At 46.5% G+C, this 27,303-nt stretch overlaps 1 protein-coding gene across 5 annotated transcripts in view; it reads right to left on the reverse strand.

Annotated features, from left to right (window-relative positions):
• LOC131108925 (dipeptidyl aminopeptidase-like protein 6) overlaps nt 1-27,303 on the reverse strand; it is an 86,716-nt gene that overhangs the window by 39,677 nt on the left and 19,736 nt on the right. The window contains exon 1 of one of the 5 annotated variants that reach the window (XM_058060365.1): nt 21,101-21,319. The exons of 3 other annotated variants lie outside the window; for them this stretch is intronic. In XM_058060365.1, the coding sequence (XP_057916348.1) occupies nt 21,101-21,217 (117 nt within the window). In that variant the 5' untranslated portion in view covers nt 21,218-21,319. Of the gene's footprint in view, nt 1-4,410; nt 4,573-21,100; nt 21,320-27,303 lie in introns of those variants that run through there. One more of the 5 variants, XM_058060368.1, reaches the window with a different exon arrangement.

Here is a 27,303-nt window from a genome sequence, read left to right on the forward strand (position 1 = left end):
GCTGTGGTTTGCTCACCGAAAATGATATGATGGGCCGAAGAGTCGCCGTTTTCTTCACCCCCCCCCCCCCCCCCCCCCACTCCCCACCCCCTCAGTCACAGCAGGGGTTACGCTTACATTTCAGGCCCCCCGTTGGACTGGACTCGATGCTTTGGTGAAAAATAGTCTTATATCGTTGCACAAAAGTGATATGACAAAACCTGAATCACACACTTTGCTTTTTCCGAATGCTTCCATTAACTTCAGTGTCTCCGATAGTCGCCGGGTGAGCGAATAATAAAAAAAAAATAAGCATGTGGCTGTAGGCAACCTCTTTTTAATTAACTCTACTATCATATCATATATCATATGACCTCGTACTTCGGTCTGTGGCAAAAAATAAAATACAATAACTTAAACTATATTAGGAAAGCAGGAAGTGAACAAATGTAAGAGTTACTGATTGTAAAAGTACCAGATGGAGGGGTAGGATTTAATAAGCTTTGCTTCTTCCTACTCCTTTTGGACATGTGGAACTGGGAACTGATTATGGGATGCATTCAATTGTAATCTGATGCATGTTCAAATAAAATAAAACCATTACCACTAGATGGCAGTAGCTACATGTAAAGGATCGTGAACTACTTGCGTGTTTACTCCGCTTTTAACCAACATTTGAGTCAAAACTATGCCTCCGAAGTCGCACGCCACTTGGAAGACGGTCAGAAATGTCTTTTCCAAGGCAACAGATTTTTTAAAATAGTTTAAAAATCAGAACCAATGGGCCGTAAATGCCTAATCACATGTTGAGGTGAAGGGATCATGTGATCTGACGGTACAAAGGCAAGCGGTGACTGATGTCAGCCATCTTTCCTCATCTTGTCACGTTAGCGCTTCATCACCAGCGTGGAACCGGCAGAGGCGGCACAAATCGCTGCTGATTAATGTCGCTCTTTCTTTGTCTTGGCGCCGCAGCACCCCCCCCCCCCCTCGCAGCCCCCCATACACACACACACAAAACTGCCTGTGAGAGGATCTGATAGCTAATAGCAAATAGCAAATAGTGCGTTTGAGCGGGACCCCTTCCACAATAGAAACAAGTGGATGGGGAGCCAAAAAGACCCTCTCCCACTTCCCACTCTCACGCTGCCTAAGAGCTTCCTCTAAGGCTCCTCAGCTCGGCGAGGCGGCGGCGGCGGCGGTAGAGTGGTAAAAGGCAGATTATTGGCGTCCCCCCGCTGAAGCCCCGCTCATTAAATGCTGGACGCTGTGATCCCACTTTGAAGCCGCACTGAGCCCCAAATAGCTGTGAGAAGTAGCTGAATGCCAACTACCCACAGGAACTCACACAAGTCCTCCCCCGGGGCACCGCCCCACCGCCCCACCGCAGCCGTGCACACGCTGCTGATGACAGGGCCCGGCTCAAAAGAAGAGTCATGTTTGATTATTACTGCCACTACAGTCCTTATGTTCATATTCTCCACTTATAAAAGTGCTTTTGTACGCTATACCCCCCCCCCCCCCCATTGCTGTACATACAAACAACATGCCAATAGACAGTATGGACAAGACAGGGCTTGCTGTGCTGGATGCCATCTGGACATGAATGATGATTCTCTTGGGCTCTTCATCAAATATTTGAACATGAACACAGGATTTGACAGCTAATGAGACAAGATGGCCGCCTTGGTCTTCAGGCAGAAGCTACATGTGTATGACCACCCATGAACAGAGGAACGTGAATGGACCATCTATGGAGACAGGAACGTGAAGGACCATGTATGGAGAGAGGAACGTAAGGACCATGTATGGATAGAGGAACGTAAAGACCATGTATGGATAGAGGAACGTGAAGGACCAGCTTTGGAGAGAGGAACATGAGTGACCATCTAAGGATAGAGGAACGTGAAGGACCATGTATGGAGAGAGGAACGTGAAGGACCATGTATGGAGAGAGGAACGTGAAGGACCATGTATGGCGAGAGGAACGTGAAGGACCATGTATGGAGAGAGGAACGTGAAGGACCATGTATGGAGAGAGGAACGTGAAGGACCATGTATGGAGAGAGGAACGTGAAGGACCATGTATGGAGAGAGGAACGTGAAGACCATCTATGGCGAGAGGAACGTGAAGGACCATGTATGGAGAGAGGAACGTGAAGGACCATGTATGGAGAGAGGACCATGAAGGACCATCTATGGATAGAGGAACATGAAGACCATGTATGGAGAGAGGAACATGTCACGGTCATGTTAGCGGTAGAGTGACATCTGTCACATACGGTACGATCACATGTTGATTTCCAAGAGGTTCCAGTAACAACAAATAGACCAAAGGTCAAACCACAACAATGCTACGTGGACAAAAATATTGGGACGACTACAGGAAGTGAAAACTGTAGGACAACCCAGACAAGGTTGTTCTCTGAACACAGTTGTTCTAAAATGTCAAGCCACTAGACTCCAGTCCAACCTCTGACTGATTTGAGGGGTGCCAATAGTGTTGGGTAATTAGTGGTTTCCATGGCAACCCTGCTTTCATTGGTTCAGCACGGTTTTCATGGACGCTACAAGAGCAGAGTCCTGACAATAGCACGACGCCGTATAGCCTACTGCCGCAGAGGACAACAAAATAGCAGCACAATTAGCCCAAATTGCCGCCTCTCCGGCCTCCGCCATGTTGGAGTGAAGAGGCTCCGTGCTGAGAGTGGAGCTGCGAGCGGCTGATTACCGGAGAGCCTTCGCTATCTGCGCTCAGCTGCCCTCTATCTATACGTCCTCTGCACACACACACACACACACACACACACACACACATCTCCTACTCCTATTTGCACCTTTCAGCCGCCACACACCATCCATCAGGAGGCCTGGACAGGACCTCACGTAATCACAGCGGGCGCACTTGTTTTTTGGCACGTGGGCGAGCGCCAGATGCGTCCACTGGTGCTTGTTCTACATGGATGGCTTGACGTGCAGGACGCAATCAACACTTGATCACACGCTATTTTTATCACGGGTCTCAGGGGGGTCCCAGCGGGAGGCAGATGCTCGTAACGTATGTGAACACGACACGGACAATGTTGGTACACGCCATCTCTGATTAGCTCCAACATACACGCATGTCTTAATGAGCTGGAGCCTACCCCAGAGACAGGACCAGCCAACCACAGGCTTTAAAAGGACAACAATCATATATTCATCATACTTTCATCAGATACGGGAATGCAATTAACTTTGCAGGATAATGATACATCATGTATAATATATATTATATTATATTTCAACATCATAATCAAACTTTAATGTATGTACACTAATTGGACCACATATTCATATCTAAAAAAACATGTATAAAATACGAATTCCAGAAGTGAATAAGTTAAATAATTCACTGACTTTCTATTAAAACACGTTCCAATAATTAGCATTTATCACAAATATATGTACAAAAATACAATATATGTACAAATATGCTCTGCGCTTTAATTTTGTTGCTCCGTTTCCTGCACATGCTTTCCTTCTGTTAGGGGGCGCTGTGGAGCACACCTGTTGATGACAAGTAACCACGGTTCTACCGCTTTGTGGCTCAGCCACAGGGGGGCGACAGTGAGCTAGCTAGCGTTCCTTCCTTTTCCCCAGATTCCTATTCCGTGCATTCCACTGCACCTCATGTTCGGTCGAGCTCCTACGTCGCTACACTTTGTCATCTCCCGCTGGTGTGAGCAGACGTTTGGTTGACTTTATTAATCAGAGCCGCCAACATGGCCGAATATGACTAAATATGTACAGAATATGACTAAATATCAGGATATCATAACCAAAAAGACAACAATATGCACACAAAAATCAACTCCGTATCTTCTGTTCCATGCATTTCAACAGCCACGTATCACAGGTCCGACCCACACACCCACACCTCCCACTAGCGCTTGTCATACTTATTCAACTGGACATACTGGGAAGATGGAAGATGGAAGATGCCTTAGCTACCATGCAGTAGACACTCCATCAGCACCACGTAGGGGACCATAGATAATACTTCATATCTCATATCTCGTCATAGAGATTGGTGCAGGTGTGCCTAATAAAGTGACCCATCATGTGGAGCCTCCTTCCAGATGACAACACGGGCAGAGGAAGATGCAAAGTTGATGATGTCACGGCACTGACACATGATCATGGTGACACACACACACACACACACACACACACACACACACACACACACACACTTTCCCTCATGTCATCATGGAACCTGAAGTTGATGCCGCAAGGAACGCTTCCTCTCCAAAGTAACCCCCACCCCCCCACCCCAATCCCATGTCACATGGTGGCCGTGACTAGCCATCTATGTAGTCTACATCTCTATCTATATCTATATCTCTATATCTACATCTCCACTGTATATGCAAGGAGCGTGCACGCTACCTGGTCCTGCTGCTGAGCCGCTTTGAGCGAGTTGGCGTCCTTGGCTGTGGTCATGCTGATGATGACAAAAAGGTGCGGGAAGAAAAACGACGGAAGATGTGCACCCGTTTGGTCGCAACCGGTAGGAGGGGAGGGGAGGGGGGGAAAGGAGCTCGTGCGATGAGGAGGGAGAGCAATGAAGAGGAGGAGGAGGAGGAAGGACGCGATGCTCGGGACTAAGAGGAGGAGGAGGAGGATAGTGGAGGGAAGAGAGAGAGTGAGCGAGAGAGAGAGAGAGAGAGAGAGAGAGAGAGGAGCGTCCACGTGTATCAGTTAAAGACGTACGCAAATGAAGCCATTAGATGGCAGCTGATTGAATATGAATTGAGCAAATGTTTTGCTAGGAGGAATAAAAGCCTGCTCGTCGTGCTCCACATTCCCTTCCCAAAGCACTTCCCAAATCGGCACATCCTCTTTTGGAGTGGATTCAAATGATGAAAAAAAAATCCCAGATAAGGTACCGCCCCCAAAGTGCGGACAGAGGTCATATTTCATAAGCACCCCCTTCGCCACATGTCGATTCATTCATTCACAGTCTGAATGTCTGAGTGGGTGGAGGCGGGGCGGCGACCATACACACAGAGTGTAGAAACTACAGTATTAGTAGAGATGTTTTTATTGTGCTTTTCTTAAAAGCGATGTAAAAGTCCCGTATGGTTTCATGTCTGGTGACCCCCGCTTGCTAACAAAAATGGCGGCCGAGGCGGCATCAAATGAACAATTATTCTTTCAACGTTATCTCCGAGCGTTCCAAAGAAGCACGGAAATAAAAAGTTGAAGTGTCTTTTAATAAGCGACGTTGACTTTTCACCGCTGTGCATCTTCACGCTTTAACGAGCGCCTGCTGTAATTAATTCCATTTACCAATTCCACGTGTTCCCATCATGCACTGCCAGCCAATTACTCACTCCTGATTTGTCCCGAGATGTGCTTATTGTTAATTAATACCTTCCTCGTCTGCAGGTTTTGATTTGGTCTTTGCGATGGGGCGCTGATGTGATGCACACTTAATTATAAGAGCGAGGCGGCGTGCTGAAGGCAATTACCCACAATCCCCGGCGCATAACCTGCACGCCAAACTTCCTGTGCTGCGCCACCTTCCTGCCCGCATGGAATAATGCCGTCAATCACATGACTGGGATGCCACCTTGTGCAGTAAGTCGTAAAAAAACAGTGAAGACAACTGTCAAATACAGGATCTTTGGCAGTAGGTCCTCCAAAACAGCATATAGATGATCTTTGGCTCGTGTTTTTTTATAGTAGGTGAGCAGAGTGCTCCTGTCATACAGTATGAATGATCTTTGACTAGTCGCGCTATAAAAAGAGGAGAGTGCTTCTTTCACAGATCATTATTGACGAGGTGCTCCTGTCAAGAAAAATCTTTGATCATCATTTTGTTGCAGTGAGTCTGCAAACAGCAGAGCATCCTCTTATAGAGGATCTTTTACCGGGCTTGCGTTGAACTAGAGTATGTAGTTGAACCTACACACGTAATTGAGGACGCGGCGTAATGGCGGTTGGAGGTGAAAGGTCACCATCCGGCATGTAGCGATGGAGTCCTCCAGCCCGATGCCGGCATTCCACGGCTGAGTGGCGAAGGCCGATGAGTCACACACACACGTTGGAGTCAAGCGTTGGAGAAAGTGCTCGGGCCGAGGTGTATTTATCGAGGAAGAGTGGAGACGGGAGCAGTGGGGGGGGGCAAGCAATTTTCTCCTCTGTAACAGACAAACTAGATGGGTGGAACGCCGCCCGATGTCGGGAAGCGGCGAGTACGCGCACTACTTTTTCTGTTTGGAGTGACGCCGCTCTCAGCATCCTCCATCATGCTTGACCAAGATGCTCTTTGGGCCCAAGTTGGTGGGGTTCAGAGACGTTCCCGGGACCAGGAAGGCATGCTTGGATGAGTTTGGTGTGGAGGAATCAGCCCAGGACGCCACAAATGGACAAAAAGTAAAATGACTTCTGGAAGCGTTCACGGCTGCAGCAACTCCGGCTGTGTCTGTTCCTAATAAAGTGGCCAGTGTGTGCCACCGAGTCATTCTAGGACACGGTTTCATCCGGACCGAGGGTCCCCTCTAATAGCGCTCGGAAAAAGGAGCTTTTGGTTCCCATTTGCCTCGCAGCGCTCGTAAATGTTAATGATCCTCTCAAAGAGGACACATCAGCATCATTGTGATCTGTTGTCGTGACGACTGCAAAAAAAGGGCTTCATCACAACAGGACCACATAAGCCTCTTCAAGCGGGACCGGGAGGGACCACAAAGAGCCCGACCAAAAAGATATCGACGGAACACCAGCGTGACTTTGTGAGCGGCTCAGAATCAATACGGTCCGAGTGACAAATAATCTTCCCGGAGGACACCATGCCGGCCGGGGCTGACTCAGCAGCGGCGCTCCCGCCAAGGACTCTCATCCCCAGCTCGGCCTCCAGCAGTGGGGCGGCGTCCTCACGTTTGGCGAGTGTCTTATCCGCACCCAAACACGAGGTAGACCAGACCATAGGAGGACAAATGACATACGACCCACTGACCCAAAATGAAGATAAACAAAATATATACAAATTATAAAGGTATACAAACAGCTAAAAAAAGACTATAATGGGACGCACAGTTTTTTTTTTAATCACTCAAATGGTATGACCAAGCCCTGCTTCTGCTGTACTAGCAACACTATGCTAGGTCACCTTAAACAAAATATACATGTTGCTAGCATATCTGCATTCTTTGATGTTCGGGTATGCTAATGGATCCAAGGTACGTCTAAGAAACGCACACATTCCTCATGTTTCTCATTAAAGTGCATCAGTGTAAAAGTTTAATCAGCAAAGAGCTTTAAGTCGGGGGGGTGAGGGGGGTGGGGGGGTTTGATCAGCCCTGCATCTTGTTTATGATGCATCCTGTCAAACAGCACAACACGCTAGCTTACAAGTTTACGCCGCGCTGTAAACTAAGCCGCGCTAACATCACAGCTCAGAGGCAATTTGCGAGGAAGTTGCTGCCAGATCAGTAAAAGCTTCTGCGAGAGCGTGCTGCACCACGCCAGCTGTAGGAAGCCATTAGGGCCGCCATATTAGCGGGCTAAATTGGATTTTTTTTTTTTTTTTTTTAAAGAGCATATTTAATATGCAAATGAAATGATGGAGGCCACAAACGGCATGAGAGATGAACATCTCATGTTGGAGGGCAACATTCATTCATTCTATTCGTGACCTTGCCTTGCCACGCGGAATGCACGCCGCCACTTCAACGCTCACGGAGAAACACGCCGCATGGTCAAAAAGATGTCAGCCAACTTCATTAACCTCCTGAATGCTTCGCCATGCCGACGCCAACAAGATGTCGTTCTAACGCATCATCAGTATTTCTAGCGCCGTTGCACCAACCAAAAGTATGGAGACACTTTGTCATGTGACTGAATGAGAATGAATGAGTAATGGGACGGACAAACAAAAAGATGGCGGTTAGTAGGAAAGCTTTATGGAAAAGAGAAGCACAGGCGACTGGCGGCCTTGCTGCATTCCTCCATTAGAACTTATTCCCTCACAAAATCGCCTGTCTCGGCACTTTCTCCTCCCCCCCCTACCCCCCCAAGGGGTTTAGAGACATAAGTATCAGCGCTCCACCTTTAAAGGCTTTCCCAGCAGCGTGACTGATGTTTTAGTGCAATCCCTCCTCATGACCTTAAAAGTGGCGATACGGCGGCGTGGATGAAGTAGCAAACAACGGCACGGGGAGCTAATCTCCAGCACACATTCAGGTGTGCTGCTGGCGACGCCGCTCGGGACCGTGATGAATCGGGTTGGGGGGGTGGACATTTGTCACAGCAGGGGCCAACATGTCTGTTCATCACAAGCGAGGGCTTTGCTTTGCCGTCCGTCCCTGCCAGGAGGGAAAAAAAAAAAAAGCAGTGCGGATTTCCAGCTTTGTGGGCTCAGCGGGACCAAAGGGACGTGTCAGATATTGGGATCACGTTGGAGACGTACAGTATGTATGCACGGGGGGGCGAGACTTGGAGGAAAATTGGATCCGGCGTTAAACTCCAGATTAAGCATCCTTCACCGCTACAATTGGACACAGAGGTTGATATGCGTAGAAATGCGTCCTTGGATCGCCAAATTCCACTTCCTGTATGCTGCTAAACAGACACTGGAATCCTTCCCACAAGGTAGAGTTCCTTCTTTCATAAACGGAATAGTTTCGTAGCTACAGCATAGAAAACGACCTTCTGAATAGCGTAACATGATTAGAGCACTCCAGACATGAAATAACAGCCCTATAGTCACCTTTACACTTCTATTACCCAACATATAATGCACCTAATTTTCCAAAAATAATAACTTTATTTTGTATTGTTTGTGATAATATTATGACTTAAAAATAGCATATTTTCTTTAATATTTGAAGTATTTTTTCCTCCTAAGTTTATTCTTGTAAAATTGCAACTTGTTCCCTCCATAAAATTATTTTTTGTCTTAATATTTTGACTTTATTCTCTTAGAATTCCAGCCATTTGTCTGCATTGCTGCTGATATCTTGATTGCTTGTTTTGACAGAAGACAAAGCAACCCCCCCCCCCACCCCCCCAAGATCAAAACCAACCTGGATCCGCTTTGCTGCTGAGTTCAATGTCAAAGTCTTTAAACACCTTCAACAATACTAGCATATGCTAGTGATAGTTTTATTACAATAATGAGTATATTCATATCATGAATGACCACAGAGCGTGCCCCCCCCACCCACGCTGGGCTGGAGGACTAACTACTGGATGGAGCCCCCCCCCCCCCCGCTGAAAGGCAACAGCGAGGAGGCGCTAATTAGCGTGCTCCGTTGCCAAAACAGGAGCCAGGAGTCGTGCACGCCGCAGCTGCACGCGTGTTGCTCACGTGCACGCACGTACGCACGTGGACTTCGGGGCGGGTCGCCGCCCGCCGCCTTCAACATGCGCTAGCAGCTGTCAGCCAAGGGCTAATTCCGCCATTATCTGCGGCCGCACAGTCGGCAGCCCCCAAAATATTCCTGCGGCTGATGCGTGCGCACGAAAGCCGCCCTCCTGGAGGCCAGCGTTTCTTGGCTGGAGAAGCCAACGCAAGTACCACAAAGTCATGGCGGCACCTCGCTTTCAATCCTTTCCAACGGAAAGCGCTCTTCACTGACATTTCAGGACTAAACGCTCGCACTTCGATATTACATCGTTCTTCCAAAGGCACGTTCAACATGGCAAATGCTGGAAGTTGTGGAAGGTCTCATTTCCATCTCCGGCGAGGGAGGCAAATGCGCCATTAACTCGGCCGCGCTCGTTATCGGCGCCATTAAAACATAAATATTTGATGCCCACATAAAAGTCAGGCCTTGCGCTGGAAATTAGCGCCTCGACGCTGCGGCAGCACGCGTCCAACAATTACAAACGGCCCACAACTGCAACGTGTTGCTAAATCTTCGTCACTGCGGAATTTACGTTCGGTGTTCCTTTTTTTTTTCTATTATTACCATCTGCTGGTAGCCGTGTGAATACACAACCAAGCACAAACACTCCAAAGTACACAAAAAAAAACTACACAAAAAGTGTGGCGCGTTCAAGACCGCACCAACAGAAACACATTGACTATTAAAACATGAAACGCTACACAACGGGATCATTCAACACAATGAGAGACACCGCACTGTCGCACACTAAAACGGGAGATGCGCGCGTGGAACGCTACATTATGCAACACTTGCACACTACATCCTGTGCGTGTGTTTCCAAACAACACTTTGTTACACACGCGCAACACAACGAGAGTCCTCGATGTGACGCAACACACCGCGTACACAAACACAGTGCAGCATAACTACGTGACACACTACACAATGATATGCAATTTCATAGTAATACACTATGGTGTACCATGCTAAGCAACACAGTGTTGTAAGCACAATGTGACGACTAAATTCACAATGTCAACAACTACGCCATACACACTACGACTATGCCAAAATGCAAGCTAACGTGACGCGCTACACAAAAAGCCACCACGCTACACCAGCTGATGAGAAAGAGTGTGAATTAGCACGTCGTTGAAAGCCAAGGTTGTGTAACCAACGGAGGAAAGTTGAACGTCCTTCAACAAGCGGCGTCAAACTGCGTGTCAATAAAGTTTTCACACCTTAAAACCCGAGTAAACACAAATAAAGCGGCGTTGAGCGTGAGCGGCGCCGCCAACAAGTGCCGCTGTCACTAAGGTGAAGGAGTCTAAGCCTGGAAATGTAAACACGGGAGGCGCAGGAGGCGCGGTTCTGCGGGCGGCGGCGCCCTGATGGAGTGGAGTCAAGTGGGGTCGAGTACAACTTAGCGGGTCGATGCAGCGATTCGCGGAGCGCCCGCCCGACGTGAGTGATGCGGCCCCAATTGAAGCGAAAAGGCCCGCCGCGCCGAGATTGATGGCAGCTCGGAGAAAGGAACAGGACGCGTCACGACTCGCTCCTGATTCCAGTCCAGATTAGGTTCTGCTAGCCCGGCCGGGCGCTTTGCTCCGAGGGGGGATCTGTATTCAGAAGCGGACGCCATCTTAGCTTTGAAGGCTTTGAAAGTGATTGTCCCCGCAAGGATCTGGTATCGACTTGCTGGCATTTTGCTGCTGGGCTTTCATTAGAACCTCACTTCTGATGGCACAACCTTTTACCAAGATGCGGGCCGCAGCTTTGATAAACCTGAAGGCTAGTTTCACTTTGTGACAGCAACATGACTTCATGTTATTATGCAACGATGCAAACGTAAACATTGGCTTCATAAACTAAGGCCCATTACTACTAATAACACTATGGCTTCTAATTGATCCATTTGGGGAAAGAAACGTTATTTTATGCACAAACAGGCAGCGTGTGTACCCCCCGCAGTTCGTACATGTTTAATGCTTTTATCAGCGGTCTCAAAAACCCGGCCCGCGGGCCAAATGTGGCCCGCAGGACACTAGTTTGAGGCCCCCGCCTTGATATGAAAGTTTAATGTTTGATATGGATGCTGTACGGTATCATGTACCCAGAAAAAATTATTACGTTTGATTAATGTTCATGTTAAAGGTTAAATAACTGTTAATAGTTAACCTCCCTATCCGTGTGGAAGTGGTAAGTTATGGGCTATTTAAAACCTGATGCGGCCCAGTCTCGCCCAGACCCTAGCTCCAGTGGGCCCCCAAGTAAATTGAGTATGACACCCCTGCTTTTATACTTCAACGTTAATAAACTCACAATTAAAGTGACCAAACGTCCTGTTTCCCCAGGACATGTCCTGCTAACACAGTATACCCAAGTTGACTTTTTAAAGCTACTTTTCACTCCAGTACGACTTAAAAAGGGAGTTAGTTTTCTTCCAGGCCAATTTTTTCGACTAGAGAAGAGATATTTCTATCATTTCTTTCCGGTTAGTTATTTTGCACCCTTGAAAGTCTTATTATTTTGCACAGAAGTTTATTTTGTGGCCTTGGGTTGAGATTGTGTAACACAATAATACACTTGTCCCTCACCGCAGTTTCATGCTTGGATATGGCTAACCCAAAAAATCCACACAAGAACATATTTACTGAGCTTTATGTCTCCAATGGGACTATAGGGCTGTTATTTCATGTATAGAGGTCTCTAATAATAGTGTTTTTATAAATCAGGAATCCTACTTGGTGTAAATCTACTTATCACTGTCAGGTCGGGGACCAATTGGATCGTGTCGCGAGGAAGACAGGAAGTGAAAAACGATCATCCGGACGAGTTCAGTAAAACCGCTGCCACAGCACAACAATCACAAAATGATTTCCTGTGTGCCGTCCTTCCCCAAAGCCCGAAAGGATGAAGATTGAGGACTGGGAGACCGATGGACTGGTTAGGAGGTTTGTTCCGATTAAGAGACTTTGGCTTCCTGAACAAGACTGACAAGCGGCGCCTTTGATGCGGCATCAGTTAGCCTCATTAGCGCCACGGAGGGACCTGAAAGGCATCTTTAACGAGCAGCGTTAGATTTGGTCGCTTCCAATCACGTCAGGCGAGCCTTCATCTTCACGTTTAGATGTGCCGGCTGTCACAAGCAAGAAAAACGTATGCTAACGATTAGGACTTTAAACGGTAAACACATGAAGTCAACACGCTTGGCAAATAAACCGAACCATGAACGTTACACGCAGACGGTAAGATGCCGTACCTAATCAAGTGGCCAACTAGAAACAGACACCTCACCCTCCAGAACCTCTTGGCCGTCTCCACCCTGGACGGCTTCCTCCCGAGGCCCAGCGGCGTCCCCAGCGGCGTCCCCAGCGGATGCTCGAACATCATTGTGGTGCTGGCCCGTTAGCTCACGCTCGCCGTCCCCCTGCCCCCTTGACGCCGCAGATGTTCTGCTCGGCCGGGCCCCGTCAGCGTCTCCCTTTTTAAACAGCGGCCGCCGCCCCACCCAGAACCATTAGCCCCCCCCCCCCCCGCAAGCGAACGCAAACAACATCAGGCCCTGCATCTCCAAACTCCAGCAGCATTAATAATAAGCGCTAATGGAGGCCGGATGCAGTCAGGCTGGCCTTTCACTTTGGAGAATCCTCACGTGAACTGCAGCAGCTGCAGCATCTCCAGCATCTCCAGCATCCCGCCCTCCGTGCATCCGCGTGTGATGAGACGGTAAGCTAATAAGCGAGCGGAGGTAATTCAACACCTTCGGATGAGCCGCCGCGCAGGGGAACAATCAGTGCTAAACTGTTTATTCAGCCATCACAGCGCCAACATGGCCGCCTGGGCTGATTGAGACGGGGGAGGTGGAAACAAAATGTGAACGGATCCATCAAGTGACACTTTGGGGGGGAACACCCTTTTGTCGTCACGGCGACACAAAGCAAGCTTTGGAACAACAAGCGGAGACAGGATGTTGGATGTAGTTCAGGTAGATCGGTAGATAGAAACCCTGTTTACAATATTCTAAATACAGAGACCTCTCGAGGTGCTATAGCACCCCTATAGTCACCTTTACACTCATATTAGCCAATACAGTAGACACAATGAGAGTATATACGACATAGGAATGTTGTGTGTGTCGCTATAATATGCTAATTTTTTTTATATAAATCAACTAATGCCAGATATGAAGTACACTTTCCTAAACATGTGGTGAATTTGCCCGGACTGTTTTTAAATAGGACTCCAATCAAAAACATCACTGCTGCTTTTTCCCCCATCAAGTGCAGCATGATTAAACGCAGGCATCATCAGACAGTGCAAACAATGTGGGCGTCCATGTTGTGCTACTTTGTGATGGCTCTTATTTATAACATCACGCCTTCACTGCCGGCATATGCTTCCCCGCACGCACACACACACCCACACACACACACACACACACACACACACACAGATGTTTAAAAGGAATATATTTTATCATGAAGCCTTTTTTTTTAATGTCACGCATGCATGCGGATGAATTATCACCACAATGATCTCATTTAAATTTGGAATATTCTATTAAAGAATCTTCCTGCCCGAGGGCTCCACCTCATTACAATAAAAAGCCACTTTAATCACTTGAAAAAGATTTAATCACATGGAAATGCCATTTGTTCGGTCATGTGATGCGCCGCCATGACGGCGTGATGAGAAAAATACAAAAAAAAAAAACGTGTGCTTGACATGACGGCGCCGCACACACGCAGGAAGTTATTACTGGCGCTCGGCGTGCGGCCCGAGCCAAGCGTGACCATCGCCGAGGGGGGAAAACAAATCTCTTTCTCGAGTGGGGGGGGGGCAGTTCTCATTTGTGGCGCCCCCCTGTGGGATGCAGTAAAATACGTGCTAGCTTGCGTTTCAATGATTATAGGTAGGTGTGATGGCGGCCATGTTTTTCAACCAATCCTGTTCAAGTTTGACACAAATTTATAACCAAATTTCGGGGCAATTTGCCAAAAACAAAAAGGTTCTGTAGAGCCACAGCGCCACCATGTGGTGTATATGTATATATACACACATTTATATGTCAAATAACGGCACAGGCAACACAAAAGGTAACAAAAATGGAGACACCCTGCCGGGTTCATACGTACTTAAAACCGAAATAACAGCGCCCCCGCTGGTCACAGTCATACTGCACACCCTTACATGCTACTTCCACTAAGCTGCTGCTTTTTCAAAGCATCAAATGTTTCATCAAGCTGAGTGTAAATGGGCTCCCATGTAGGAGTCGGAATGTTTTGAAAAATGCCCGTGCGTGGGCATCCGCAGCCATTATTCCCTCCGTGCCAAGGCCCTCGGTGCAACATCGACTGAGTGGTGCGTGCAGCGTGTAGTGGCGCTCTTCACTCCAGCATCTGTGCAAGCGCCGCGTTAATACAGGACGCCGCCATCAAAAGCAGACAATCACCGCCATCGTCGTGTTGTTGCGCCATCGCGCTCCATCCCTTTATCATCCCCACATCCCATCCAGCTTCACAAGGCAGCGTGCCATCCCATGTTTGCTCGGAAAGAAAATGGCATGAATCATTGATGTCTTTCACAGTGAGACGTCGCTATCCCGCGTCGCCACCGTCTTTGATGCGGCACCGGGAATCACGATCAAATGAAATGGACGAGTCCGATTGCATCATAAACGGACCTCGTTAGATGACATTATTACACATCAAACACGTGTAAGGGTCTACACTAAACACGCAAGCTGATCAGAGCTTTTCTTCCCGTCACTCACTCACACACGTTTCCCATATCAATTGCATATAAAAGATCCAAGTCTATTTCTCACTGATTCAAGTCGTCAGTAACCAGGAAGTGAGTCCGTATTGTACTACTACTACTACTACTACTACTACTTCAAGCAGTACTACTCCTTCTGGTGTTTGCCTTCACTTCAAATGCGAGACTCATTCCTCACCAACGGGCGGCGAAAGCAAGGCACATTCATCCCGACCCCGAGCTCGCCCGTACACGATGGAGCGTACGGATTCAGAAGAAATAAAAAAAGCATGAGGTCGTTTGTTATGGACCGCTGACTGCTTCAAGGGAGGGGGGGGGGGGGGGGGGGGGGGGGGATTTGTGCGCGTGTGAGAAACAAGGAGGTTCTCGCCCCGCTTCCTTTATTCATCTGGCTGCGGTATATTATGGGATGTCGTCCCTGCTTTGACAACCAGGAGGTCAAGGCGAGCCCGTATCGGCCTCGACCCCTTCGAGGTCCCTCGTGTGATGTCACACTTCAATTGGTCGGGCGCGATAGAGCGGGAACGGCGGGTCAAAAGGTGTTGGGAGAAAAAAAAAGATGGCAGCAGGAAGGAAGCAAACGATGGGGAGGATGGTGATGATGATGATCCCGGGGTCAAGGGAAGAAGAGCAATTCCATGTTGGGAAGAAGGCGAGGCTTGCTATCGGATCAGTGGAACACAACACCACTAAAGACCACTTCATTAGGCACACCTACACCATGGAAGGGGATCCAAAACCATCCAGCGTGGATGCACAAAAATGTCAAACAATTTCTTCCAATTCTGAAACACATAAGTAACAAAATGATCTGTTCCAGGGTCAAACTGTCACCTTTGACATATTTTAACATGGTTATGGTTACACTAGTAACAACATGCTAAAGCAAAATGCAGCAGCACCCTCGAGTCAGTGAATCTTGAATCTCAGACGGGTACCAGTGAGTCATAGCGACTTGTGAGTCAAGCAGGTGAGTCAGTGAAACTCAAATCTTCGTTGAGTACCTGTGAGTCGGTGTAACTGGAGTCGATGTCGAGCATGCTGTCGATGAAACTGAAAAAAAATCTGTGAAACCTGAATCTAATGGCAGGTACCTGGGAGTTGAAACTGAATCGGAATAGAGTACCCATGAGTCAGTGAAACAAAAACTCTTCAAGTACCCGCAAGTAGATGAAACCCGAATCGTTACCAGGTACCAGTGAGTCAGTGAAGCTAAAATCTTTGAGTATCCATTAAGCATGAAATGAGTCAGTGAAACTCGGATCTTCATCGGGTACCCATGAGTCAGTGAAAGTCGAATCTTGGACAGTGAAGCTGGACTCTAGAGTGAAAGTCAAACCTTCTCCAACTTTTTTTGACTTTAGCTAGCTGCAGCAGAGTTGACTGTCAGTGAACGAGTTAACTGCAAAAAGTACCCGTGATTCAGGATTCGGAAAAGAACGTGCAAGTGTGCGTCCCAGTTAAAATCCCAGATGATGCTCCCACTGCAAACAATGCAGGGAAGTTGTTTTCCTGCCGTACATGAAGCCTCCACACGCTCTAGAAGAACAACAACAACAAACCCACAAACGTTCCACACGCTCTGCAAGTGAGAAGAAGCTCCCTCCCCTGAGACTTCCAGTGTTTAAGTCGTGCATCTCAAACAGTTTTTGGTGCTTTTTTTTTTTTTTTTCCTCCAAGTGTGCCTGAGTGGAATGGAACGTGGCCAAAAGTTTCTAAGAGGCGCCACAAAGGTGTTTTGTCGGGGGAGGAGATGGCGTGCTTGTCAGCAGCTTGTCAGAAAGCTCGGTGAAGCAAGAGTGATGATAATAAAAGCAACAATTCCTCAAAAGATGACACGAGGAGAGGAAAAATAAATAAAAAAGGTCCAGACTGTGGTTGATATCATTCATTATTGAAGTCATTCTTCTTCTGAGGAAACAAAACGAGTGATGAATAATAGATTGATGATACAATACGATAAGCGCCTTGTGCTAACGTTTGGAGAAATCTATGCAAAGTCATTTCCACTCAGCAAACAGAAGAAATAACATCTGTTATGTTAGCATAACATAGCATGTGCATCTTCATACCAAGATGGCGGATGGCTTGGCATCCAACAGAGGCAGGAGAGCCTCTAGTGGTGCCAAGAGAGAACGTCACCTCACTTTGAATCCCATGATGCCCACTGGCCACTTCATTAGGTACACCTGCACAAGCAAAACCTGCCTTCCGTGTTAAATAACGCGTCCAAGCTCCGTGTTGATTTCAATGTGTTAAAAAGTCGGAAAACCGGGAGGAGGAAGCGGGAATTCATTCCCCGCCAACTTCTTATCCGCCATCTGTTGCTGCCAGTCAGACACCAGACGGCCAGCGGGAGGAAGTTGAGACTTCCAGCACAGACGGGGGGGGGCATGTTGATCATTTTTTACTGCTCCGAGGAGACCATTTGTTCGCCACAACTCAGGAACTAATGCAAATAAAGAGAAATCAAACCGGGGTCAAACTGTGGCTACGGAAAACACCCGTTTAAGTCACCGTAATAACTTAAGTTGATCCCCAATGAGATTTGACACGGTTTAATATCAGGGATGAACTTGTGTTCATTCCTGATATATGAAAACTTATTAGCCACTGAGCAAACTGGACGCTAAAAAGCCAAAGAAGAAGCCAAACACGGCCAGACGTTGACTTGAGGAGCCCCTCCCCCCGTATTAAAGCGCCGCACGAGGCCTTGATGTGTCTATTAAACATGACACGGCGAGGGAGCGTGTGCTCACAGGGCTTTTAGCCCCGCCCACCTCCCCTGCTGCGGTTAGTAAAAGCTTCCAGATGATAAATAAAGCAGTCGTTGGTTTTGCGGCCCTGCCCCGCCTTGCATAATTCATCAGCGGGACACACGCCGCGCGTACCAACGTGTCCACTTTGATCAGCCGAGGACGACGATTAGTAATCTCGGACGCGTGTCATTATGAATTATGAAAAGGAAAAAGGCAGCCATCTTGGATGTGCTATAATGGCTGGCACGGTGACACGAGTCGCTATGGTTACATGTCTTGTTGTCCTATTTTAAATACGTCCAAGAGGTGGTTGCTTTTGGGAACACGGCCTCGTGGGTGGAGCTTTAATGCTAAGGACCGGAGTCTGTTCACACCTGGAGGTAAGGAGGACTGGAACTAATTAGGATCCTAATCAAATATCATATACATATAATACATCAAATATCATTACTACTACTACTACTACTACTACTACCACCACCAGGAGAACCACAGTATGGAGGGGAGGGAGCTACCTCCTCTGGCCCAGCAAGGTGCGCTATGTTGGGGCACAAGCAGCCGGTGTGATGCCACGGAGGTCAGGAGAACCAGACAACAGAGAGGGAGTGTCCACCTGCAGTGGCCCAGAAAGGTGCACTGTATTCGGGCACATGCTCCAAGCAGTCAGTGTGCCTCCACGGAGGTCTTCTGCACTTTTCAAATGCCGCGACACCACAAGCCCCAGCAGTCATAACATGAACATTACACTTGGACACCATGCTAGGTTAGAAGAAAACATGACACAAATAAAGGTCTTATTTTAAGATGTGTAGCAAAGCGTGGTATTGACGGAGCCGCTGTAAGGATACGTCAGCGCATCTTTAAAACGTGACTTTGTCCTCATGGGGACCTTTATGCCAGGGTATGACTTTTAGTAGCTTGTACGGGCGTGTTTGCCAACATTAAACTTGATGCAGTCTTTTTAGCATTGCTACGTAAAGAAGTCGTTAAGGTTTTACTACGTGCAAGTCTGCTTACACGTGGAGTGGGTTTAATATGCCGAGTCGGGCCAAACCATAATACACTAACGTGTTCAAATATCACTTAGGGTGCTACATTATTACAATCATTATCATGATCAGCATTATTATTATTATTACTATTATGATAAATAGAATGATTTGAGAGCTCTGCCTTCTCATGGATGGTATTCATGAGAAATCCACCACCCCCCCCCCCAGACCCCCCATGTGTGTGCCTTTATCTGCTCCTCCTCATGCTCTTAATGCAAAGTGCAGGCGCCAAGCCATTAGACCGCAGAGTAAGTGTGACGAGTTGGCTGTGAAAAATAAATGTACGTGACTTCAACCACACACACACACACACACACACCAAGTGTCACAAGTCTGAATCCCAGCTCTCTCCTGAGCCTCATTACCAGCGTGGTGATTGGACCAGACTGAGACAAAAAAAAGAAAATAGATGTTTACTCTGCAGGGAGAGGGAAAAAAAAACTAAATGACACCTCAGGGATGAAACCTTTGATTGCTAAAGTACATTTCCATTTTTTTTTTTTTTGTACCAAGCTAAATGCCACCCGAGGAGACGTCTAATTAACCTTAAAGGTCGAGACCAAATCAAATATTAAAAACCTGGGCTGAACCATGAGGGGGCTTTTCAAGAAATGTGATTAAGGGATCAATTAAATCAAATTTCTATTCATCATTTCATATCAATTTATTCTGAAAGACTACATTTAATATTGGAAAAATTCAATACGTGATCATGACTAATATATTGTAATTACAACCATTTAAAAAATATATATATACAAAATTGCCATTTGCTTAGCAAGTCTCCAATAAGCCACCAGAGGGCATACTTGAATTTTCAGAATTGCTATGATATGCTGTGATGCTTCTCAATTGATGAACGGCACTTAGGCTCGCCACTTTCCACCAGCAGCTCGCCAGGCTCGATTAGAACCAATCCCACAAAAGATCCACCTGTGCAGCGCCTCCCCCGTCAGAAGTGATGAAGAGGGAGCATAAATCACCGTTTGCATTGATTTCAGCTCAGCTCGGACTTAACGCACCAACAAAGACGCCAGAGGCAGTCAATGAATCACCCTCACGTTCTATTCATGTCAGTGTGTGTGTGAGAGAAATCACACCCAACAAGAACACCTGTGAAATTCTGCAAGACTGTAAGAAGGGATTAGAGCTTTCACACGAGGCACTCTCGTTTCTAAACAAACCTGCTAAAAGTTCGGAATGCCCATTTTTCTTCTTGCTACCGTAAAATAGGATAAAGATGTGCGATACACAAAGGAATGCCTTTTTGGATTTAATCTTGAAGTTGGTCTTATTTAATCCTGCAAAAAGTGGCACAAAAAAGTCGCCGTCTGGTTTTACCAAATTCAATCCCTTTGCTGTTCTTCTGCAGCAATGCTAGTCAAAGATCCTCTATATACGACAGGAACGAGGTCATCTTGTAACAACTTCTGTTTTTAAACTCTTGCCAAAGATCCTCTAAATGAGAGGAGCACAAGGCTAATTTTATGCAGCTTCTGGAAAAATGCTACTCAAAGATCCTCTATATGACAGACGCACTATGCTGTTTTTTTAAGCGGCACCAGTCAAAGATTCTCTATACAATAGGCGTGCTGTGCTCTTTTTAAGCACTTCCTGCAAAAACGCAAATGAAAGATCCTCTATATGACAGGAGCGCTTACAGTTTCCTGATTGTTACCGACTTTGCATGTACATGTACCCTGGGCCCATTTGGAGGATTATTATTGTTGATTGCAGTGCTGAACTACATCATGAAAAACAGCAATACAGTGTGCGCGTGCACACCTCAAAGTAGCAGCAGCAGGGCAATGTAATTCAGGACCATGGACAGCAGGCAGCACTGCCTGTGTTTAAAAACCATGGCCAGCAACCACAACGGCACAACGTGACGTACAGCACCACGGACAGCGAGCAGCACTGCTTGCGTTTCAGTACCATGGACAGCTACCCCGTCCTCGCCGCCTGCTATTCAGAACCATGGATAGATCCACATTTACTTGTACCTATTTTAATGGGGATCTGACTGTATTATAAAGCAAACAAATGAAGTCATAATGGTCACCTGACATAACCCAATAAAAAAAGCCCACTACTTGTTTGAATGTCATTCTATAAAATATGTTCAAAGTGGACGAGCACACGTGCGTCTTACAGAGAGAATCTCGTCCTGATGAGGATGATGATGATGCTGAAGGAGATGGCGCATCTCCCGAGGGGCGGGAAACGATTTGTTGGTGTCGATCTTAAACCGCTGGCACAGTGACGTCATGGCATCGACAGTCGATTGGTAAAGTTTAAAAGGGTCCTTTATGGTTGCCCCCTCCGCCCCCTCCCAAAAAGACCCACAAAAAGTACTCCAGCAGGCAACTCTTCGCTCTTCCGCCAGACTGACGAGAAGAAAAACAAAGGATAAAGTGGAGAGTGCATATTGAACACGTTGGACTAACGCAGTTCAATGCAGAGCAACAGCGCCCTCATGTGGACAAAGTAGTACACTACAAAACATCAACTTATCTCTGACAAGCTTTTAAGACACAAAAAATAAAATATCAGCTGATTTTACCTGTCATTCATGTATCAGTCGTGTATTTTATATACTTTTTTATATACACAAGATCTCTGATACTCCAAAACAGCAGAGTGCTCCAGTTGAGGATCTTTAACAAGCATTTTCTGCAGTAAAAGCTTAAAAACAGCATAGTGTTCCCGATGACACTAAAATCCTAGACAATGATTGGTTGAAACATGCTCCTAATAGAAACTAAATAGGAGTTATACGAGTTAACTATCATAGCTGCTTGACAAGATGCTGAACACTCCACAATAAAAGCTGGGAAAAGACCCAAAAGCAAAAACAGGCCCGAGTAGTCTGGTCCCTGTAGTAAAATTGGCAGCGCTGTTGTGAATTATCTCCAAACACAGACAACTTCCTAAACAGATTAAGTCGCCAAATGACTCAATTTACTCGGCTGAAAGATATCTTAGCATGGATTTCCTTTTGTAAATACATTTGTTAAGAACGGTATCCATGGGACTGGGGTACAAGAGCACAACATGTCATAAAAAGAGATGAATATGGAGGAGAAGTGAGCTTGCATGATTTAAGGTGTCCTAAATGTGAGGAAGATATTAAAAATGTGTCTTTATTTTGGTGGGAAACTGATAAGGCAGCTCTGTGGATGACGCAGTTACTTTTATATATATGATATTATTATCTAATATTGACAACAGTCATGCAAAACCTGCAGCCGTCCACTAGAGGGCAGTATTATGCAGTGTTGCTGTAAAATGTGTTTTTTTATTTGTACTTTGCATATTTTGGTTATTTACCTCCATGAGATGGCCAAGATATGAGAGACAGCTGTCAATATGATGTAACTAACCAGAATAACAATCCCGTCAGATGGTGTACCTAATGTTGTGGCCTGTCGGTGTACGTTTCTATGAAATGCAAATCGACATAAACGGACATACATTTGCAATTTGCTAAACATACACACGCCCAGCAGGGAACATCAGTCAAACGCTCATTGATGGCGTTCCGTGTAAGAAAACTTCACATTTGCCGGAGCATCCAACCCCATCGGTGATTTATGACGGTTTGCATTCTCATTTCATGCTAGTGTGCCTCACGCTGCGTCTCTCCGGACCAAACCGCCATCACCACCCTCCGCTCTAAACGCCTCCATCATGGCCACCACACGCCAGCCAGCCATGGTCGACTAGCATCACGCTGGCAACAACATGAAGACTCAAGTAGACCACATCAAGTAACATGCACGTCAAAACTTGCAGGATTTTTGCCAGAAGTTCTTAAAAACAGCCGAGAACTGACTCGTGTTTTTGATACAGATTCTCAAAAACAGCAGAAAACAAACTCTGATGTCCATGTAACATTCTTAGTGTCAAACCAGGTTTCAATACACATCAGATCCAGATCGAGTGTAAACACAGTTAATCCCATGCATTAGTGTCAGCCTCCCGTATGCAAGAAGATGCATAAACCTGCTAATGGTGCAATATTGATCCAATAACGCCGAGCGTCATGGTGGGACTAAAGATGAAACGTCTTCAACAAAGAAGAGTCCAAAGAGTCCATTCCACCTCAGACTTGAGACGTTTGTATGGTGGGCCGGTTGAAGACAGGAAGTGGAGAGGTAACCTTTAAATGGGATAAAAATGCCGCTGACGGTGAGTGCCATGTGAGCCGCTATGTGGAAGATGTACGCCCAAAGACGGCAGCGAGCGAGCTTTGACCTTGTCACACAAAGAGAAAAGCGGCGACCGGGAGAAAGCGGCATGAAAGCAAAGAAAAAGGAGGGGAAAAAAGCTCAGGTGCGAGAAAAGAGCGAGAAGCCATGAATTTTTACCGCCACATTTCTCTGATGGGGGCCATTTTTCAGCCAGAGTGCTGTCATAAACCTCCGCCTTCAACGCGGGGGCCGCGCTCTGAGGGTATCAATTTGGCCCTCGGCGCCACATTCGCCTCTGCCCGACCACGAGAAGCCAATTTGCAACTTAGTCCGCGCACGCTTGCAAGTGTCACCGGGATTCCGCAACGGCAATTTCAAACACGACAGCTTTTACATGCGGCGGATTTAAAAAAAAAAAAAAAAAAAAAAAAGTAGTCCTGGCAGCTCAGATGGCTGCTGAGGTTGTGGCGGGCTTGTTGTGAATGACAAGGGAGCGATTGAAGGCGCTGAGGCCTGACGCTGTTGGACTTCAAATGAAACAGTCAATTAAAAGCTGCAGCACCTGCCATCACTTTGCCATCAAAGCCTGATGACGCTATCCTCAACTTCCACCGCCACTGGCTCGCTTTGGGGACAGACCTTCCGTTTCAGGCCTGAACTCTGGCAGCTTTGTGTTACAGCCGACTAGGCCTAGTATACAGTAATTACTCTTAAAGGTACAGCCTAGTATACAGTAATTACTCTTAAAGGTACAGGCCTATTATACAGTAATTACTCTTAAAGGTACAGCCGCACCAAATAATGATCCAGACATTATCCTACCCATTATCCAATCAGACACGTGCCGACTCCAACTGATTTGGTCTGTCTGGGGAGTGGGGTCACATTGGGTTAAAAGATCTTGCTCACGGTGCAACAAAACAAAAACACACCCACCAAAAAGTGGCATCATTGAAGCACATTTTGGCGTAGGAATTATTGACTACAAGTGAAATAAATAAGTTAGCTTTATATCAGCGATGCGGAGCGTACCAATCCCATTTATAATGGGGGAGATAAAGTTAGAGGGAAAGGAGGAGGTCAGTGGCTGCCACATTGTGCACATAAAGCGTACGTGGACACTTGCAGACAACTGGGGAAGAAAAAAAAAAAAAAAGAGACATCTCAGTTATCTTTGCTGCGTGAACGCTCTCACCTATGGGGGAAAAAAAAAAAAAAAAGTCCTCCCGAGGGGTTGATTTGTGGTTTTTGGCAGCTCAGCCAGACGCCAGCAGCTGATGGAGTGAAAAAGCAGAAATATGAAAGTTGAAAAGGCCACAAGTTGACAAATGTATCCGCTCACGTCCACGCCGCATGACGCCCATGCACCGGCCCGGGCCCTAGAAACACCAAATGTAAGAATTCCAGGACAAATTTAATGCTACACTTCATTAGCTACACCTGAACAAGCTAATGCAATCCAATACTTGTAGCACTTGTAGCACCGTTTGCTACACCACAACAAGAGTAAACATTATTATCCTTGTAAAAAGCTGCTTTTTATCCATGGAGGTTTTGTATCGTATCTTAGTAGACTTTGCAAGTGTACCTAATGTTAAATGTGACGCTTTAATGCATTTCTAATCAACACAATTTGCCATAAAGTAGCAGAAAAGCTGCCAAAGTTGCTGGTCTAACAGCGGTAATGAATACAATTACGGGGCAGAGTGCTAGCGTGCATTTTTGCCTACGACTTCAACGCGTTTCACGAAAACAGATGTCACACACACACACACACACACTTGCACATCTAATGCCTCCTTAATGTCTGCCTTTCACACTTGGATTCATAAAGACAGCCACGCCATAAATAATACATCATAAAAATCAATAGCTTTAATCCCGTATTTGTCCACACGGCTTTTTCCCAGCACGGATCATGCACAAAGGTGAATGACCACTGGGGGGGAAAATGTGGATTTTAAGCAATTATTGATTTCTTTTAGGAGAAGAAAGCATTTATTTGAGCCGTTTCCCTCAAAGAGAATCAATGCGGTCACATATTACATGTAAAATATCACAGGATGGCATCAGTGGGTGTTAAACCTGCGTATGACGTCGCCTACAGAAGCCATTGCTGATGCTACATCCTGTATAGCAAGGCATGCGAAAACGCACAGTCAGCAACGTGTTCCTTGGCTTTGACAAGGAACACCGGAGGCGGGCTGCACGCGCCCGTCAAGTCAAGTGAATGCAGCATGACAATACTTCGCTGGTAGTCATTTAAATGCACGCCTGCTTTTTTATTTGGGACGGGGAAAAACAACAAACCACTCAGGTTGGCTAGCCCATGAAGTTTCTGGATCACAACACAAAAATACTAACACTAAATTAGCATTACAGTCCTGCCAGAACACACAAATACTACATACTAATGCAAAAACATGTTATAAACGCGACATGAGCTCCAGCCTTGTGAGAGCATACAAACACATACATGCTATAAAATGCTAGCATTTGGCCTGAAATACACAACACAGTAATCCAGTCCTTCTAGGATACACAAACATGCTGGAAAATGTTGTCATTTTGCCTCAAACACACAACAACCTGGCAAAAATATCTGCAAAAATGTGCTAAAAATGCTATACTGCCCTGCAAGAACACAAGCACATGCACACACTATGATATTATGATATAAATGCTGTATATTTAGCTACTATAATTTAGCCTAAAATAAACAAAAACATATTTAATGTGTACTTCAGCACTGCTAGAATACACAATCACTGTATACAACTATCTATTTCACCTTAAATACACAATAGCATGACAAAAAAATATTCCATATTGAGTTACCATAGGAGAGGGTGTGGCCGTATTAAGCCCCGCCTCCCACCCTTCTCCCCTTTTAACGTTGGAGTCCTATTAGAAGACATTGTGTATCGCACATAAAGACTTTTATCTCCTAATTGCACTAATTAAGATGAGTGTCTGAGCCCCAGTGCCCCCCCCTCCTTAGTATGCACCCCACAGCGCCACCTTCATCCTTACCAGCTTGGAGGCGGCCCCATCGATCCCGTGGGTGGCAATTAGCATCGACATGGCTCCCGCCGCTATCTCCTCTCCTTTGGATCAACACGGGAATAATAAAAGGGGGGGAGAAAAAAGGAAAAAGTCCCCCGGACAAAGTGGCCCAGAGGCTTTACTGACAGTAGGTGGATTAGTGGACCCCCCACCACCCCCTTTCTAGTGGCCCGTCCACCGGGGTCCATCAATCACAAGGCGACACGCACCGATGCACAAGGATCCATTCGGCCTGGATGTTTGGAAGAGTGTGCTACTCCACCTCACTCGCTCTGGATGTCCTTATGCACCCCACCACCTCACCCCCCCACACACACACTTTCCTCCCCCAACTCTGTCGGCCCCCCACTCTCTGCAGCTTATCTGCTGAACGCTACTGAAAGCCCTCTTATGGTACTTTGTCACATGATAGCCTCCTGGAAGAGGGTTAGCCTTCATGGTGGACACCTCCCTCCTAACTCCTCCTAAGTCCTCCTCACTCCTCCTAACTCCTCCCAGCACACACTTTCTTGTTCTCTTAATATTCTTTTTGTCAAATTACTGCTGATTTTTCCATATTTTCTGTTTTTTTCGTAGTTAAAAGGAAAATTATATTTTGAGAACGTGCAGCTCCAGAGTATTTAAGACGTGTAGTGAAGCCTTTTTTTCCTGTTGAAGTGTTATCAGGGAATCTTATCTTTGGACAGACGTCACTGGGCCGTTTCACGGTAGATTAGAAGTTCTTGTGTTGGGTCAAACGTCCCAACAACAAGCTAGCAGAGAGCTGAATGAGCCCCCCCCCCCCCGCCCCGTTTAATCACTCCTGTGACGGGGTGCAGTAAAGCGGCGCTGATATATACGTCCCACCAATTTGCCCTCGTAAATTGTACGCGGCATCGCCGACGAATCGCTCCCAGGAAGCGAACAGTGCCAGCGGGAATTTATGTAGCATTAAACCAAAAAAAAAAACAAAAAGGCAGCACAGGACGGCCACTTGTGCACGCTAAAAGACACTAAACAAGCTCGTAAAACCAGAGAGAAAAGTTTTTGTGGAGTTTAACGAGAGGAGAGAAGCTTAATGAGACGAGTTTGGGAAAAGAGAATCAATGCAAACTTT

This window comes from Doryrhamphus excisus, chromosome 21, assembly GCF_030265055.1.
Source record: "Doryrhamphus excisus isolate RoL2022-K1 chromosome 21, RoL_Dexc_1.0, whole genome shotgun sequence".
NCBI classification, from domain to species: Eukaryota; Metazoa; Chordata; class Actinopteri; order Syngnathiformes; family Syngnathidae; genus Doryrhamphus; species Doryrhamphus excisus.